The sequence below is a fragment of the Suncus etruscus genome, chromosome 8 (genome assembly GCF_024139225.1).
Source record: "Suncus etruscus isolate mSunEtr1 chromosome 8, mSunEtr1.pri.cur, whole genome shotgun sequence".
NCBI classification, from domain to species: Eukaryota; Metazoa; Chordata; class Mammalia; order Eulipotyphla; family Soricidae; genus Suncus; species Suncus etruscus.
This window is the reverse complement of record NC_064855.1, coordinates 46,857,957-46,875,658: the sequence shown is the minus strand read 5'-3', so window position 1 is coordinate 46,875,658 and position 17,702 is coordinate 46,857,957. Positions and strand designations below refer to the sequence as shown.

Here is a 17,702-nt window from a genome sequence, read left to right as displayed (position 1 = left end):
TAGACAGTAAGCACATCACAGAAAACATAATTATAAAATGCCTGGACACATGAAACAACACCTGCTCTATGCCAATGACCCAAAGATGCTCAGGATAGTCTTAACAGGGCAAAGTGAACCTTAGAACATCTAGAATATAAATATCTAACAAACAGTGGCTAAATGAAGCTATAAACTCCCTCTAATTCATAGATATTACATCTGGATTAGAATGAAAAATAAGAAAAACATTCTTAAAATGTGTGCTAATTTTTTAATAAGAAAACAGGCAGTTATAATAGATAAGGAGGTAGAAGCACTAGAGGTATTCTTATACAGGAATCCATCGGCTATTGATATTTATTTACCTGACATAGCATCACTTGCATCCTAGTGATATTTTATGTTCCCAAGAAAATTCTGTCTGTGTCTCTGGGATTCTGACTTACCTGTTAGACATTAACAACAACAACAACAAAAAGAAAAACCAACAGTCAGATAATATGCTTTGTTTATATCAGAAGTAAAAAAATAAGATTCCTATTTCACACATTATTACTACTACTACTACTACTACTACTACTACTACTACTACTACTACTACTACTACTTCTTTTGGGCCACACCTGATGACTTTCAGGGGTTACTCCTGGCTATGCGCTCAGAAATCGCTCCTGGCTTGGGGGACCATATGGACACTGGGGATTGAACTGCGGTCTGTCCTAGGTTAGCTCGCACAAGACAGGTGCCTTACCGCTTGCACTACTGCTCCAGCCCACACATTTTATTTCTTTTCTTTTTTTTTTTTTTTGGTTTTTAGGCCACACCCGGTGGTGCCCAGGGGTTACTCCTGGCTGTCTGCTCAGAAATAGCTCCTGGCAGGCACTGGGGGACCATCTTTGGTCCTGGATAGGCTGCTTGCAAGGCAAGCACCGCTGTGCTATCTCTCCGGGCCCACATTTTATTTCTTAATGTTGACATCTCTAGGATAAAATAGTCATTTGGTAAAAAAAAAAATCGTATTTCAGTTTATAAAAGAAAAAAGGGGCCAAGGTGATAGTACAGAGGCTAAGGTGAGTACTTTGTATGCATAAGAATCTGTTCAATCCCCACACCACTGGACCCAGCCCTGCCAAGAATAGCTCTGGAGGTACAGAGAACCACTAGGGTGGCCCAAGTGGCCACTGGACCCATAGGGTCCAAGTAACATCACATTCTCAGGTACACCCCAGACCAACTTACTAAATATTTTACAGGAGAGATCCCAGAGTCCCTGAGATGTTACCTGCTCTGCTCTAAAATAGGTTTAATAAACTTTGTATCAATTTGTTTCAATATATGCTAGAATAGCTTTGTATTTTTTTCTTAAACCTTTTAACTGAGCTGCCAATAATACCTCTGAATTCACTAATTTCTACTCTAGACTGGGACAAATGAAGCAACCAAATAACCAGAAATGTAGGCCAAGATCTTTTATTCGTGGTTAGGCTTACAGAGTTCCAAAATAAATATGATTAACAAAAACACTAAAAGTACCAGTAGAGATGCTGTGGCATCAGTTGAAGGCACTGATCATGACACAAATGAAAGCGAGATGTGGCTCTTCACATACAGATGCTGTTTAACCCTGCATCACAGATGCTGTTTTTTGAGAGTGATAGCTGATAGGCAGAGGTGAGAAGAACAAAAGTCTCCTCTCCCCAGAGTCAGGGAACAGCACCTTCATTATTACATATGACACCAATGACATCCCAATAGACAACAATGCTGATGTTATCAGCAACAGTTTGGCAGGATCTGTGAGTCTTGAGGTGTTCTCATTCAGCTGATGAACCCAATCTTCCTGGGTGAGGCCAACAAGAATTCACGCTCATAAAAATTAAATTTAATATATCCACTTCTCATGGAAAAGACATCCATTCTGGTATTTGCCAATTTGGACAAGTGATAAATACCAGTGTATCCTTCTGGAATTGAGTCACAGCAAAGTTGCAAGAAGACATTTAAAACAATACTCATAGATACTTAAGGTGAGTTGATTTTAGACCCTTGTGCCTGGCTATAAATATATTATAAGAAAAGTCAATGAAGAGGAATTTAAAAAAATTTTAAAAGGATAGTATTTCACTATACCAAATTAGTTTATGATACTAGAATCAAGTTTAATGCAATTATCTTTGGAAAACTGATTATTAAAATATTAAAATAAATAGTAACTTTAAAAATTTCATGAATATGTTAAATTACTAATATAGTAAGGGCATGAATTGAAAATTAGAGCCTCTTAAAATATAATATGCAAATTTCATTCTATAAGAACCAAGAAAATTTATCAAAGGACTTACACAATCCCTCAGCACATCTTGGTTCAGTGAGGATGTTCAGTGGGGATGTTACTCTGGTTCAGAAAAAATTCAAAAGTGATGTAAAAAAAATGAGAATAAAGTGTCAAGTACAAACTAACTTCCTGAGACTTACATGGAGTCCATTGACTTAAATAAAATACAACAGCATAGTTTCTAAATATTAAGAATTGTACCCTGGCAGGGACAGTGTATGTTCATATTATAAGCAGGTCATAAAAATAGGACATTGAGGAGAAATCAAACACCAGACAACCCTGTAAAGAAATAAAAGCTCTAGTGGAAGGTTTTTTATTCTTGCTTTATGAGGTACAAACAGAAAAATAGATAAAACATAACAACCCTGATTATGGACTTAAGGGAATTTCATGTCTAGACTTTTATGATGTTTTATGGATGATCTCTGATATAGTATATTCCTTCTGAGATTCCAGGCAGAAATTGCCATCATCAATTATACAGTTTAACTCCACTTTCTCGCTTCTCTCTATAACAATAGAGAGTCGCACTGCTCCCATCTCACGCCCACTGAAACTTGCATTATCATCAAGAAATGGGGCAGGAAAGAGTCTTTTGGTTCCATTATTTTCCTGGGGTAGTCATCAAGCTGTTGGATCACAGCTTGTAAAACACAAAGTACTCATTGTGTATTACTATAGCTGCATAATGCAAAAGCAAGTGATTATTCCCAGAAAAATAGTTTCTCCCATGATTTCATCTCCCCTTTCCAGAAATATAGCACATACATTATTTCCATCTCTGGCTGAGGATACTCTACTGCCCCTGTGGTAGAGTCAGTTCCCAGTATGTAAAGATGGAGCCACAATCTCAGCTTCTGGTTTGTTTCCGAGGCTGAGCTCTTCATACTCCTATAACTCTTCTTTAAAGGCTTTTTGAGTCTCCGGCCTGGTTTCATCTTCCTCTCTGGGTGCCAACCATGTAAAGTACACCTTGACCGGATCGATGTTCCAGTGTTTGTGAAAAGATATGGGCACCTGGTGTGAAAGGTAGTCCTTAGGGTAATCCACGGGTCGAGCCTGCAGGAAGAACAAAAACTTAACCACTGAAAGCAATTTTGCTTCAGAACATTAACTGAAGACAAAGCCATGGTTTTCCTTAGGATTTGATATTGTTATAGGAATTTAAAAGCAAGAAGGAAAATAGTTTTCATTGTCTTCTCCTTAAATCTAAGCACTGGGCTTTTTTAATATTTCTGTCTACAGTTATTTTAGTATCCCCAATGTATCACTCCAAACGCATTACTTTTTATTTTAATGTTTATTGTCATGCCTCTGGAGGTTCCTCAGCCATAGTGACTGTGGCAAAAGACTGGCCACAGAGGAAATGAATTTGCAGAAAAATCTTCCCTTTATGATACTGAAAAGCATTGCAGTCCCCCCCCCATATTAATGCCCTGCAGCAGTTCTATGAAGAAACCAGTCCTAGCTGTCAAATGTCCACTCAAACGCACAAAGATTTTAGAACTCTTTACTGCCTTTCTTCACTCAAGAACGGTTTCTGCTTCAAAAACAGTGATGCCATGAATTAAAAAATATGCATTTTTTTTAGTCAGGATGTTAGGAAGAAATTACCATGTGCATTCACAAATGTTTCTTTATAGTGTTAATATAAATTTTCTTTCACTGAGAGTGCCCAACTACCACAAACTAAATCTAAACTAGAATTTGAATGGGGGCTGAGGGAGAGGCATTGAAAACAACTAATCAGACTTTTATCTGTGCAACTGGCACTCAGTAAAAACTGAAAAAAAAGGAAGGGTTTCTTATATGCAGTGGTGCTATTTTAATAATTGTAATCTGTACCTAAAATAATAATATATATCTAAAATAATTTCTGACTGGGCCAGAGAGATAGTGCAGGCATAAGGCACTTGACTTGCACGTAGCCAACCCAGGTTTTATTTCAGTACTGTATATGATCCCCCAAGTCCCACTAGGAGTGATCCTTGAGCATTGCTGAGTGGTTTAAAGTTGCTAGTTATGGCACCTGCAAAAATGTCAGAAAAAATTACTTCTTAGGTTCCTCTTTGCCCACATATGGGGGGGGGGGGATGTGTAGTCTGAGGCAGAATGCTTAGAGTTTACTCTTCCTGTTCAGAACTCTATGACCTCAACAGGGAAGAGCAGAAAGCAAATTGCATTTCCTTCCTACCAAAGCATCTTGTCCTGCTCCAGAAAGTGTCAGTAGAAATTTTGAGTAGTCTAAACTTCTGCAAGAAGATCTAAAAAGTTTTTGTATTATCATTTCAAAATTATTTAGAAAAAATAAAATTTAAGTACAATAATATAGAAGACTGAATCAGTAATCAGTAATCGGAGTATGGAAGAAACCAGAAACTAGATACTAACTGGATGCTTCTGGGCAAAGCATCCATTTTCTCTCAAGGTTTAACTTATTTATAAATGTACATAATTATAATTCACTTGTCGATACTTAGTAACTTACTGGGTTCTCAACACCAAAATAGTACAAACTTCAGAAAAATTAAATACTAAGATGTTAAAGAATAGTAAGTTTTCCCTGGGCTAGGGGAACAATTCAAGTGCACACATCTAGCATGTGTGAAGCCCTGAGCTTAATCCCTGAGCACAACTGAGTATATCCCTAATAGATTTTGAGCACTAAACATCAGGGATGCACCAAAGGGAAAAGTATCACAGAAGCAGGCCCTGTGCTCTGAACACTTTTGGGTGTGCCTCCTATAAGAAAAGAAGGGAAAGAAGAGAGAAATAAAAAGGAAAAAAGAGAGAAAGTAAAAGAAGGAAAGAAGGAAGGAGGAAGAAAGGTAAGAAGAAAGAAGGAAAGAAGGAAGGAAGGAATAAGGGGAGGAAGAAGGAAGGAAGGAAAAAGCAGAGGAAGAAGGAAGGAAGGAAGAAAGGAAGGGAGAAAGGGAAGGAAGACAAGTCTTCCGTTGGCTATTTTATTTGTCTATTTTTGAGAATTTTTTTAAAAATGGGTTCAATCCTTGAAATAACCCTGAAAGATAGAGTATCATGATTCTTCAGTAATTTAGAGTGCACAGAAGATCTTCTTTTCTAGGAATCCTCATCCACAATTAGTGAGAATGTCATCTAGTTCAGACTCTATGGAAAGCAACAAGGAGACCTATTTAAAAAAAAAAGAATAAAACTACCACATGACTCAGCAATAACACTTCTTGGCATTTATCCCCCAAATACCAAAACATTAGTTCATAGGTACACCTATATTCATTGCCCTATTTAGTAATATAGACAAGATATCAAAACAACCCCAATACCCCAAAATAAATAAATAGGTCAAGAAACTGTGGTACATATACACAATGGAACAGCATGCAACTGTAAGGAAAAATATCGGGCAACTTGCTGCAATATGGCTGCAACTAAAGGATATCATTTACTCAATTAGGATAGAGCTACATCTCATATGTGGGACTTAAAGATACATAGCAAGGTAGCAACAAAGTAAAATAGAACTGATTCATATAATTTTTTTTTTTTTGGTTTTTGGGCCACACCCATTTGACGCTCAGGGGTTACTCCTGGCTATACACTCAGAAATTGCCCCTGGCTTGGGGGGACCATATGGGACGCCGGGGGATCGAACCGCTGTCCATCCTATGGTAGCGCTTGCAAGGCAGACACCTTACCCCTAGCGCCACCTTCCCGGCCCCTGATTCATATAATTTAATTGTTGAGGAGGGTTGAAATGATGGAGCCTTGGGGTCCATGGGAAGGGAGGTGGGTTCAAAAGTGATGTGTGTGGTATCAGAATTGAGTACATGGGAAACCATCATTAATTAACTATAGTAAATCACAAAATCTCTATCAATAAAAAAATCAATAAAAAAGTTTTTAAGAGGGCCGGGAAGGTGGCGCTAGAGATAAGGTGTCTGCCTTGTAAGCGCTACCAAGGAACGGACCGAGGTTCGATCCCCCGGCATCCCATATGGTCCCCCCAAGCCAGGGGCGATTTCTGAGCACATAGCCAGGAGTAACCCCTGAGCGTCAAACGGGTGTGGCCCAAAAACCAAAAAAAAAAAAAAAAAAAGTTTTTAAGAAGGTAGAAATATTTATTGGAAAGTAGAGAAAGAAGAAACTCCCCATGTGGGGAGAAACTTAGTATATGACTTAAGTTCCAATAAAATATTTTTTTAAGTAAGTTCTAACTGGAGATAGTGTGAGGAGCATAGGAAGGGATGCAGCAGGTATTGGGTTAGAAAACTACTCCCTATGCCCTCTCCCTGGGAAATTGAGCATTTTATCATCCTGGGCTCTTTGTGGGGACTTTGTCTGGTAGAGGCACTATACCACATAACTGAGTATTCAAAGAGAACTATATGTGAGAAGTCTACAAATGAATGCATGGGGAGAATTTTTGTAATAGCTATTTAAATACCCTCTACAAATTCTCAGGGTTCATAGAACTCAAAATCCATGGGTTCAAGGATATGACTCAACAGTAAAGCACTTTAAGTCTTAGCAAGCCTCAGGTCAAAGATTAGTACTTGGCACCAGCCCACGTCGTAAAGTGCAGTGCCAAGCAGCTGTAGTGGGGATACACGGTGACAAAACTGTGTGACCCTACCCCTGGAGAGGATCATAATCAAACATGTGAGCCCCTAATTAGCATTACCATCAAGTCCACAAGCACCATACACTGCAACAATAACAAAAGAAAATAGGGGAAAAAAAAACCACAAAAATTTTAAAGGAAAAGACAGTATGCCTGAGATGAAAAATAAATCCATACTGGAAGAAAGTCTAATTGAGCCGGGAAAGTTCTAAATAGCAGTTGAGAAAATTTATCATGGGATGATTATTAGCAAGGCCCTTTGGGAGTTTACTGGCAGAGAAGAAAACCTAAGAGAAATATAATCTCAATTTAACTTTCATGTAATTCAACAATGGCTCCAGGAGAAAGAAACAAAAAGCAGGAAGAACAAAAAATTGCTTTTTTTTTACATTAAAAAAATAAAATGTTGGAGACCCAAACGGACTTAACAGGAAGAAACAAATCTGTGCATATTTCCCTCTTTAAAATACATATACCAGGGAAATAAAAGGTATTACAGGGCCCATGTATGGAAAGAAATACTGGTTTGGTAAGCATTAGAATGTGATCATTTCTGGTAAATGATGTCATCAAAAAAGAGAAAAACTACATCTAAAATCACATCTGTAATACCTCAAAATAGACAGAGGCAATAATAACAATAACTGTGTAGGGCACTTGTTTTTCATGTTGCCAGGTTCAATCCCTGGCATCCCTTATAGTCCTCTGAACCCTCAAAGAGTAACTTCTAAGTGCAGAGCTAGGAAATACCCAGGTTTGATCCAAAAAACAAAAACATTTTGTGTGTGTGTGTGTGTGTGTGTGTGTGTGTCTATTATTTATTTAGATGAAATTTTTCTTTCTTTTCATATAACTTATCTAATTAAAACATTCATATTGGTAATTTCCCAAAAGAAAGTAACATAGAAAGTTGTATTTAGGGGCCGGAGTAAGGTGTTTGCTTTGCATGCGGCCAACACAGGACTGACCCCGGTTTGGATACTGGCATCTCATTGGTCCCCTGAGCCTACCAGGAACGAGTTCTGAGCATAAATCAAGGAGTAACACCTGAGTGCTGCCGGATGTGACACCCAAAATAAAATAAAAAAAGAAAAAGATTAAAACGATTAGTAAAAAAGAAAATTGTATTTATATTTTGGGACCAAAATACAAATGAAGGGCAAGATGCTACCTTGCTCCTTTTCCTCCCACTTCCTGGAAAGAGAAAGCCATAAAGAAATTTCTCATTACACCAAGGGCTAACAAAGGGTTAATCTATAGTTTGGTGATTTGTCTGTAGTATAGCACAGAAGAAAAATTGCACACATTTCCACAAATGAGATAAATTACTCACCATCACCCTGTGTCTGCTCTGCAGCCCCAAAACAATTTTTAAATAAATGAATAAAAAGATATCTCCTAAATAATCACAACTCTAGACTCCAAAATGCCAAAGGGAAATCCCAAATAGACAAGGAAATAGGATGAGGAAGAAAAGAACAGATGTGAACAAGGGTGAAAGGACTGAAAGCTGCATTCAGTTAAAAAGAGATAGCTAAAATCAGATTGAAAAGGTCAAAAATCAAATCCGTTATCTATAAAGCTTAGTGAACAATGAACAATATAACAAATGGAGATCATAACTGTATTTCTGAACTGAGACATTCTTGAAAGAAATAAAAAGATATTTTAAAAAGTGTGCTCTTAGGATTGGAAGCACTAGCATCAGTAAAATGGTTACTTCCCTAAAATAATTTGTAGATTCAAAGAAATCCCTATCCAAATCCTCATAGAGCAAAATATCATGCAATTTATTTGAACTATAAATACCTCAAATGGCAAAAACAGAAATATAAGTATTAATGCTTCTTTATTTCAGATTATATTACAAAATTATACTATGAACTAAATCAGCATGAAACTGAAATAAAATGACAAGTCAATAAATGAAACAAAACCTAGAAAACCACACACATGGACAATTAATTTACCAAAAAAAGAAGCAAGAATTCTCAATGGTGCAAAGTCAGTTTTGAGTGCTTTTGAGAAAAAATGGACAACCATATGGAAAAACAAAAATAAACCACTATATATTACAATAAAAAATTAATTTTAAGTAGAATGAATGAAGGTCTAAAGGTCAAGAACCCCAGGCTTGATTCAGGGCATATCAGGAGCCCTTAACCATAAGGTCTCCCCTACACCAGTATTACTGGGTATATAGCCCCTGAGCATCACTGGGTGTGAAGAAAATGTAAGCAATGCACTTTTTGACAATAATCTATAAAGTATATTTGGGGACTCCATGGTAAAGAAAACAAAAATAAACAAATGGGCATAACCAATTAAAAATCGTTTGTGAAAGAAACTTGGCAAAATGAGAAGGTATGCAAAAGGGTATTATTTGCACAGTATAGTCTGACAAGAAATTAAAAATTCAAAATACATAAAGAACTCACAGAACTCAACAACACAATCAAAAAGGCATCTACACCCACATATTAACGTATTCTGTTGGGGTGCAGGGATCAGTCCCTCTCTCTTGAGCCGCATCTCCAGCGTTTCAAGGAGAGTCGGAAGCCATGCAAATTTGCAAAAGGTGATTTATTTTTCTGGTGCAGGGTGACACCAGGATCAGTGCCCGGACCCCAAACCATTACTTAAGCAGTGTTTTTATAATAGAACACTTTTCCAAAGGGACAGCACAAGTCACAGAAGTAGTATTCCATTTGTTACATATTACTTAGGAATACAGCACAAACCAGTTAAAAGGAAGAGATATTTAGCAGACAAAGAAACAATCGTTAAAGCCTAACAGACCACCACTAAAAGTTACACAGAGACAATAGCTAAAGCTTAACAGACCACCACTAAAAGTTTTGCAAGCAAAAATAACAGAAAGCATGAGCGAATTGGGCGTATACTGCCCTCCTTGAGTAGAGCCAGATTCTTATCTCTTTCAGTCAATGCTAGTCTGTGGCTCTGAAGGTCACAAAACAGGACGCCTTGTAAGCTTAGAGAAACTTCAAACTTAAACTATACGTATTTATAAAAGCAAAAACTTCTTGTCCCTTTCAATTCTATATCTTAAAGATCTCTTATATACAGTCTCTGGTCCCTGAATTCTATCTCAAGTAGAGAAAAAGAACCAAAGTACCCTCTTACTAGCTTTTGTCCAGCAACATTTTCAGATGCTGTAGCTTGTCTCTGGATTTAATAAATTCCTTCAGTAAAATAAAAAATACAGTCATTGAGGTTATGGCCAATTATATCTTTTTAATCTAGACTCTAAAGAGCTAAATCTCATCCCAGATGATATTACAGCTTCCATAAGATTCAGGGCTCTAGTTGTTCATTTTCAGTGGTTTAGGTCAATGGCCAAAGTGGTCTGACAGTCACCTTGAAGAACTGACATGGTAACTGACTGTACCAAGCAGAAACTCGCAGGAACTTTATTCACCATAAGGTTCAAGGTTGAATAAGGACTTAACCAGAGCTGATCTTATCTCTATAGCCTTCCAGAATTCTGCTCTTAAGTTACAGATTCATCACAATTTATTCCATATCTCTGCTGAACTGCCTTGGCATCTTTGTCAAACATCAGTTTACTTAAGTGCATGGGTTTTTGGTTTTTTTCTAGACTCTCTATTCTGCCCATTGATACATATGTTTGCCCTTACACTAACTTCACATGGTTGATTCTGCCCATTGATACGTATGTTTGCCCTTATACTAACTTCACATGGTTTTTTAATTATAGTCTTGCATTTTTTTTGAAATCAGGCAAGTGTAATTCCTTCTCTAATTTTAGTCTCCTCTTTCAAAATACTATTTTATTTTCAAATATAAATTTTATAATGAGCTTATCAATTAAACCTGTTATGATTTAATATAGATATATTGTATCTCTAGATTCATTTGTGGAAGGTGAGAAAATAAAATTTCTCTAAGTTTCCTGTAAAAAAAATCCTCTGTCCACAAAATACCCATATTCATGAATATTAGATCTGAAGCCATTTGTCTAGTTAATTGCTCTGATGCAAAATGACAATTCCCATATCTCTTAGAGAAGTTTGATCAATGCTACTGAAAGAAGTCCAAAGCTAACCATCAATTGCTGGGAAAGGGTGAATACTATCACATTAAGGATTCATTTACATTTCAAGAAGGAATGAGACCTCTGGGGAGTCTCTATTTCCTTAGGTGCTATTTTTACAAAAGAATAGAAATAAGAACAGGAAAGGGTCAGCTTCCTCCACCTTAACAAACACAGTTAATTGTTTTTGCTTGTACTTATGAGTATTATGGATATTATAGCTTATATAAATCTGTGAAACAACTGATGTGGTTCTCAGCACCTTATTCTAGAGATAAAAAGTAGGTCAAAGGGGAGGTGTGAATGGGAGCATAAAACTTCAAGGTTTTTGTTTTGTTTTGTTTATGTTTGAGAGCCAAACTCTTTGTCCCAGGGGAACCAAGTACCAGGGCTCAAATCAGGTCAGCTAAGTGAAAGGCAAAAACCCTACCTTACTGTATTACTGATCCAGCTCCACCTGCGATTTTTCCCCCAAAGGCTTGAAATCCTTTTTATTTTCTGTTTTTAAAATGTAAATGTAAGGGAGTTTATTTCAACATGCTAGGGACAAGTTCAGCATCACCTAAAAATAAGGACCCCAAGAATGGCTCACCTGGAAAATTTAGAGTACATAAAGCTCAGTCTAGGGGATTCCTGCCTCTGGGTATTGATCTTTAAAATTATTGGTCCTTAGTACAAGGTTGGACTAGGATTGGTTGTAGTTCATGTGTAGCATCAAACAGACAGCTGGGTGGACTGTGTGCCCCCAGATCCAGGTTGCAATGTCATCTGGCTATCTGTCCATTGCTGCAGAACCAGGTTGCAGTGTCATCTGCTCATCTCTCAGCTGCTGTTTAGCCTTATATGAATGCATTTCTTGGAATTTACTCTTAGGTTCTGGTTCCAGGAACTGGATGTTTTCTGGGCCTGGTCTTTCTACCTTAAAATTGCAGCCTGTCATAGCTGTACTTAGGCTCACAGCAAAGCCAGGCACCTGAGATGTTTTTTATTTAAAAATCTGCTTCTAGTCCAGAATAGTTTCTATACCCTCAAAATAAAGTTAAGAAAATAAATTAAAAAAAAAAAGAAAAGAAATTTTTTTTAATGCATAATTTTTTTTTATTTAAACACCTTAATTACATACATGATTGTGTTTGGGTTTCAGTCATAAAAGGAACACCACCCATCACCAGTGCAACATTCCCATCACCCAAGTCCCAAATCTCCCTCCTCCCCACCCAACCCCCGCCTGTACCCTAAACAGGCTCTACGTTTCCCTCATACATTCTCAATATTAGGACAGTTCAAAATGTAGTTATTTCTCTAACTAAACTCATCACTCTTTGTGGTGAGCTTCCTGAGGTGAGCTGGAACTTCCAGCTCTTTTCTCTTTTGTGTCTGAAAATTATTATTACAAGGGTGTCTTTCATTTTTCTTAAAACCCATAGATGAGTGAGACCATTCTGCGTTTTTCTCTCTCTCTCTGACTTATTTCACTCAGCATAATAGATTCCATGTACATCCATGTATAGGAAAATTTCATGACTTCATCTCTCCTGACAGCTGCATAATATTCCATTGTGTATATGTACCACAGTTTCTTTAGCCATTCGTCTGTTGAAGGGCATCTTGGTTGTTTCCAGAGTCTTGCTATGGTAAATAGAGCTGCAATGAATATAGGTGTAAGGAAGGGGTTTTTGTATTGTATTTTTGTGTTCCTAGGGTATATTCCTAGGAGTGGTATAGCTGGATCGTATGGGAGCTCGATTTCCAGTTTTTGGAGGAATCTCCATATCGCTTTCCATAAAGGTTGAACTAGACAGCATTCCCAACAGCAGTGGATAAGAGTTCCTTTCTCTCCACATCCCCGCCAACACTGTTTATTCTCATTCTTTGTGATGTGTGCCATTCTCTGGGGTGTGAGGTGGTATCTCATCGTTGTTTTGATTTGCATCTCCCTGATGATTAGTGATGTGGAACATTTTTTTCATGTGTCTTTTGGCCATGCGTATTTCTTCTTTGTCAAAGTGTCTGTTCATTTCTTCTCCCCATTTTTTCATGGGGTTAGATGTTTTTTTCTTGTAAAGTTCTGTCAGTGCCTTGTATATTTTGGAGATTAGCCCCTTATCTGATGGGTATTGGGTGAATAGTTTCTCCCACTCAGTGGGTGGCTCTTGTATCCTGGGCACTATTTCCTTTGAGGTGCAGAAGCTTCTCAGCTTAATATATTCCCATCTGTTAATCTCTGCTTTCACTTGCTTGGAGAGTGCAGTTTCCTCCTTGAAGATGCCTGTAATGTCCTGGAGTGTTTTGCCTATGTGCTGTTCTATATATCTTATGGTTTTGGGGCTGATATCGAGGTCTTTAATCCATTTGGATTTTACCTTTGTACATGATGTTAGCTGGGGGTCTAAGTTTAATTTTTTGCAAGTGGCTATCCAATTGTGCCAACACCACTTGTTGAAGAGGCTTTCCCTGCTCCATTTAGGATTTCCTGCTCCTTTATCAAAAATTAGATGGTTGTATCTCTGGGGAACATTTTCTGAGTATTCAAGCCTATTCCACTGATCTGAGGACCTATCCTTATTCCAATACCATGCTGTTTTGATAACTGTTGCTTTGTAGTACAGTTTAAAGTTGGGAAAAGTAATTCCTCCCATATTCTTTTTCCCAATGATTGCTTTAGCTATTCGAGGGTGTTTATTGTTCCAAATGAATTTCAAAAGTGTCTGATCCACTTCTTTGAAGAATGTCATGGGTATCTTTAGAGGGATGGCATTAAATCTGTATAATGCCTTGGGGAGTATTGACATTTTGATGATGTTAATCCTGCCAATCCATGAGCAGGGTATGTGTTTCCATTTCCGTGTGTCCTCTCTTATTTCTTGGAGCAGAGTTTTATAGTTTTCTTTGTATAGGTCCTTCACATATTTAGTCAAGTTGATTCCAAGATATTTGAGTTTGTGTGGTACTATTGTGAATGGGGTTGTTTTCTTAATGTCCATTTCATCCTTATTACTATTGGTATATAGAAAGGCCATTGATTTTTGTGTGTTAATTTTGTAGCCTGCCACCTTGCTATATGAGTCTATTGTTTCTAGAAGCTTTTTGATAGAGTCTTTAGGGTTTTCTAAGTAGAGTATCATGTCATCTGCAAACAGTGAGAGCTTGACTTCTTCCTTTCCTATCTGGATTCCCTTGATATCCTTTTCTTGCCTAATCGCTATAGCAAGTACTTCCAGTGCTATGTTGAATAGGAGTGGTGAGAGAGGACAGCCTTGTCTTGTGCCAGAATTTAGAGGGAAGGCTTTCAAGGGGTACATAGAGCAGGAAGCAATTCACTCTCCTAAACATATATGCACCGAATGAGGGGCCAGCAAAATATTTAGTACAACTGTTGACAAATCTGAAAAATATTATCAACAACAACACAATAATTGTGGGGGACCTTAACACGGCTTTGTCAACACTGGACAGGTCAACCAGACTGAAACCCAACAAGAATATACTAGACCTGAGGAGAGAAATGGAAGAAAGAGGCCTAGTGGATATATATAGGACACTCCATCCCCAGAAACCTGGATACACATTCTTCTCCAATGTACATGGGACATTCTCCAGGATAGACTACATGCTGGCACATAAAACATACCTCCATAAGATCAAGAGGATAGAAATTTTGCAGACTACCTTCACTGACCACAAGGCTCTGAAATTATTTGTGAACTCCAAAGGGACTCAGAAGAAACACTTTAACACCTGGAAGTTAAACAGCCTCATGCTCAATAACCAGTGGGTCCGAGATGAAATCAAGGAGGAAATAAAAAGGTTCCTGGAAACAAATGACAATAAAGACACAAACTCTCAGAACTTATGGGACACAGCAAAAGCAGTACTGAGAGGAAAATTTATAGCTTTGCAAGCACACATCAGGAAGGAAGAAGGAGCTTACCTGAGTAGCTTAATGACACAGCTAATAGAACTAGAAAATGCTCAACAAAAGGACCCAAGAATAGGAAGACAGAAGGAAATAACAAAGCTGAGAGCAGAAATCAACGAAGTGGAAACTCAAAAAAACAATCCGAAAGATCAACGAAAGCAGAAGTTGGTTCTTTGAAAAAATAAACAAGATTGATAGACCACTGGCAAACCTAACAAAGAAAGAGGGAGAGAGAAACTTGATAACTCGTATCAGGAATGAAAAAGGAGAGATCACTACTGATATGACAGAGATTCAAAGGGTAATCAGAAACTACTTTGAAAAACTCTACGCCACTAAAAATGAGAACCTGGAAGAAATGGATAAATTCTTGGACTCTTATCATCTTCCACGGTTGAAGGAAGAGGATGTAGCATATCTAAACACCCCCATCACCATTGATGAAATTAAAACAGTAATCAAATGTCTGCCGAAAAACAAAAGCCCAGGTCCAGATGGATTCACTAATGAATTCTATCAAACTTTCCAAGAGGAACTACTGCCAATCTTGGCAAGACTCTTTCATGAAATTGAACAAACAGAAACACTTCCAAATAGCTTTTATGAAGCCAACATCACCTTGATACCTAAACCAGACAGAGACGCTACCAAAAAAGAAAATTACAGACCAATATCACTGATGAATGCAGATGCAAAGATCCTCAACAAAATCCTGGCAAATAGGATTCAATGCCTCGTTAAGAAGATCATCCACTACGATCAAGTAGGTTTCATCCCAGGAATGCAAGGCTGGTTTAACATCCGTAAATCTATCAACATAATACACAACATCAATAACAAGAAAAATAAAAACCACATGATCATATCAATAGATGCAGAGAAAGCATTTGATAAGGTCCAACACCCATTCTTGATCAAAACTCTCAGCAAAATGGGAATGGAGGGAACCTTTCTCAATATAGTGAAGGCCATCTACCACAAGCCAGTGGCAAATATTATCCTCAATGGAGAAAAACAGAAATTTTTTATAAACTAATTTGTCCGGCCATGCTTAGGCATCTCTATTAAAGAGCTACCTTGAGTTGTGACCTTGTCCTTTGTAACTCAGAATTCTCACTGATCACACCCATAGCTTAATTTATTGTTTACTGTTTAACTCTGCTTTGTAATTGTAAACATTCTTCTCAATACCTATGACTGGCTTTTACCCCTTATAAAACTCACTGCTTAAATATTAAATTTGTCACAAGCTTGCCAGAAACATGGATCTCCATACAATCCATTTTTGTGGTCTCTCATTTCATCATTTCTTTAATATTATTCTGTATGCCGGCCATGTTTTACCCACTTCCCTGAAGCTAGCTCATTGAAGTCCAGCCGGACAGAAGCCGCTGGCTGCAATAATTAATTCATTTTAATGAGTATTAAAAATACAAAAGATTTTAACCAACATCTCCCTTGCTTTGACCAATGATCTTACCACCATCACTAATTTAAGTCTTCTAAACTGTAAGTGTGGTTGATATTCTCCATATATTTAGATGGTAATTTCTCTCAGAAATATTTTATTACTTTCACATGGCCAACTTGGTTCAATTCTCCAACTCCACATGTGATCACATAAGCACTGCATGCATGATCCCTCAGTACAAAGTCAGAGTACATTATACACCACTGGTGTGGTCCAAAACACACAAAAAAAAGAATTTTTATTTTTTAAATCATATATGGCATAATATCCTTAAACTTTTTTATTCTGGGGCCAGAGCAATAGTAGGATACTAATCTTTAATGTAGCTACCCTGGAGTCATTCTCTGGTATCCCAAATAGTCCTCAGAGCCCTGCCAAGAGTAATCCCTGAGCTACTGAGCCAAGAGTAATTCCCAAGGAAAACTGGGTGTGGCAAAAAATAAGACTAATTTCATTAATTTAATACTATTTTTAAATAATACGTTCTTTATAACATTTTCAGATTGCTCATTGTTAAAACAATACAACTGCTTTTGCTTACTGACCCTATAATTTTGTTAAACATCTATGAGTTTCAGTAACCTCTCCCTCCATCTTTGGGGACTTTCACAACCAAGATGTTCTTATGGTTGGCTGAAAACAATTTACTTCCTTCTTTCTACATATTTTTACATATAAAATATTATTATAATTAAATGTATTCACCTACTTTGTAAATTTAATAACACAATACTATAATTACTGTTTTAAACAAATTTATATTTGTTTAAATAACAGAAGAGCATATATCTCTATCTAGGTGTTTATACACACAAATTATTTCTTTTTTTCCTTCACTTAATCTTCCTACATATGTCAATTACCAAGTGGCATCTTTTCCTTTAAACCTGAAGGTTTCCCTTAGATTTTTCTTGTAAGAAAGAACCAGAATCAACCAAATCTATCACATTTTATTACCTGAGAATGTCTTTTGTTGCACTGGTGAATTTTCATTTTGGAAGGCAGTTTTAGTAAATAAGAATTACTGTTTACAATTTTTTTAAAAAATTAGAAATCTTCAAGTCTCTAATTTCTATTAAAAGTCACTTAATAACTGTGAGGTTTTTTGTTTTGGAGGAGACTTGAATACCATTTCAATTTTCTGAGTAGTAATTGGGCTATTCAGATGTTACCTTTCCTCTTAATTTAACTTTGGAATGTTATAAGAATACAAAACATATTCACTTCTGGGCATGAGATAGAACTGCAGGAAGGATGTTTACCTTGTGCACAAATGACCTACATTCAATCCTCAGCAACATATATGGTCCCCTGAGT

At 37.2% G+C, this 17,702-nt stretch overlaps 1 protein-coding gene across 1 annotated transcript in view; it reads right to left on the bottom strand.

The window, feature by feature from the left end:
* Positions 1-1,436: 1,436 nt before the first annotated feature.
* Positions 1,437-17,702, bottom strand: part of B3GLCT (beta 3-glucosyltransferase) — a 140,166-nt gene continuing 123,900 nt past the window's right edge. Inside the window, exon 14 of the mRNA XM_049778461.1 lies at positions 1,437-3,379. Within this exon, the coding sequence (XP_049634418.1) occupies positions 3,212-3,379 (168 nt within the window). The 3' untranslated portion in view covers positions 1,437-3,211. The remainder of the gene's footprint in view (positions 3,380-17,702) is intronic.